At 69.7% G+C, this 755-nt stretch overlaps 1 protein-coding gene across 1 annotated transcript in view; it reads right to left on the bottom strand.

The window, feature by feature from the left end:
* ATP5SL (ATP5S-like) overlaps nucleotides 1-755 on the bottom strand; it is an 8,981-nt gene that overhangs the window by 532 nt on the left and 7,694 nt on the right. The window contains exons 3-5 of the mRNA XM_010567187.1: nucleotides 610-737; nucleotides 302-382; nucleotides 78-211 (exon numbers count right to left, since the gene is read on the bottom strand). Of these exons, the coding sequence (XP_010565489.1) occupies nucleotides 78-211; nucleotides 302-382; nucleotides 610-737 (343 nt within the window). The remainder of the gene's footprint in view (nucleotides 1-77; nucleotides 212-301; nucleotides 383-609; nucleotides 738-755) is intronic.

Raw genomic sequence — 755 nt, 5'->3', positions numbered from 1 at the left:
GAGGGGGGGGCAGGAGAAGGGTCAGGGAGGGGTCCCTAAAGGGTTGTGGGGGGGTCCCAGGGGGTCCCAGGGCTCACCCAAGTTGTCCAAGCCATCGTAGGTGAGGGGGGAGCCACTGAGGTCCAGGGCCACCACGGGGACATCACGGAGGCGCAGTACTTCGGGGCGCCAGCGGCTCTCCGGCCGGATCCAGTGCTCCTGCCCCTCAAATCTGGGGGGAGGGGGGGGAGCATCAGGGCGAGGGACACCCCCCCCCCCAGGAGGGCAAGGGGGACACCGCCAAAGTGGGGCAGGGGCTCACCTGACTCCCCCACCAGAGGACAGGGTGAAGACAGCGGCCACCACATTGTCCCCGTACGTGTCCCTGAGGAAGCGGGAGTACCTGGGGGGGGCAAAAGTGGGGGGCCTGACCTAGCCCCTCTGTACCCCACACTTGGGGGGCTGGATCCAGCCCTTCTTCTTGCACCCCACAAGTAGGGGGGCCCCAATCCCACCCCTCTGCCTGCACCCCACAAGCAGTGAGCCCGACCCAGCCTCTCTACTCCCACCCCACAAGTTGGGGGGCAGCGCAGGGGGGCGGGACAATGACCCCGACTCATCCCCACGCACACGTTCCTGCTCCGCAGCCGGTGTCGCCGCAGCCGCTCTCCCCAGGCCGTCGCCACATCCACCTCGTAGAACCACTGGCCCAGGCGCTGCAGCAGCCCCCCCGCCGCCCCCCGGCATTGCCCGGGTGGGGGGTGTGGGGCAGGAGC

Source organism: Haliaeetus leucocephalus, unplaced genomic scaffold (genome assembly GCF_000737465.1).
Source record: "Haliaeetus leucocephalus isolate CR32 unplaced genomic scaffold, Haliaeetus_leucocephalus-4.0 Scaffold227, whole genome shotgun sequence".
NCBI classification, from domain to species: domain Eukaryota; kingdom Metazoa; phylum Chordata; class Aves; order Accipitriformes; family Accipitridae; genus Haliaeetus; species Haliaeetus leucocephalus.
Note: the sequence above shows the minus strand (reverse complement) of the source record. Positions and strands in the feature narration are given on the sequence as shown.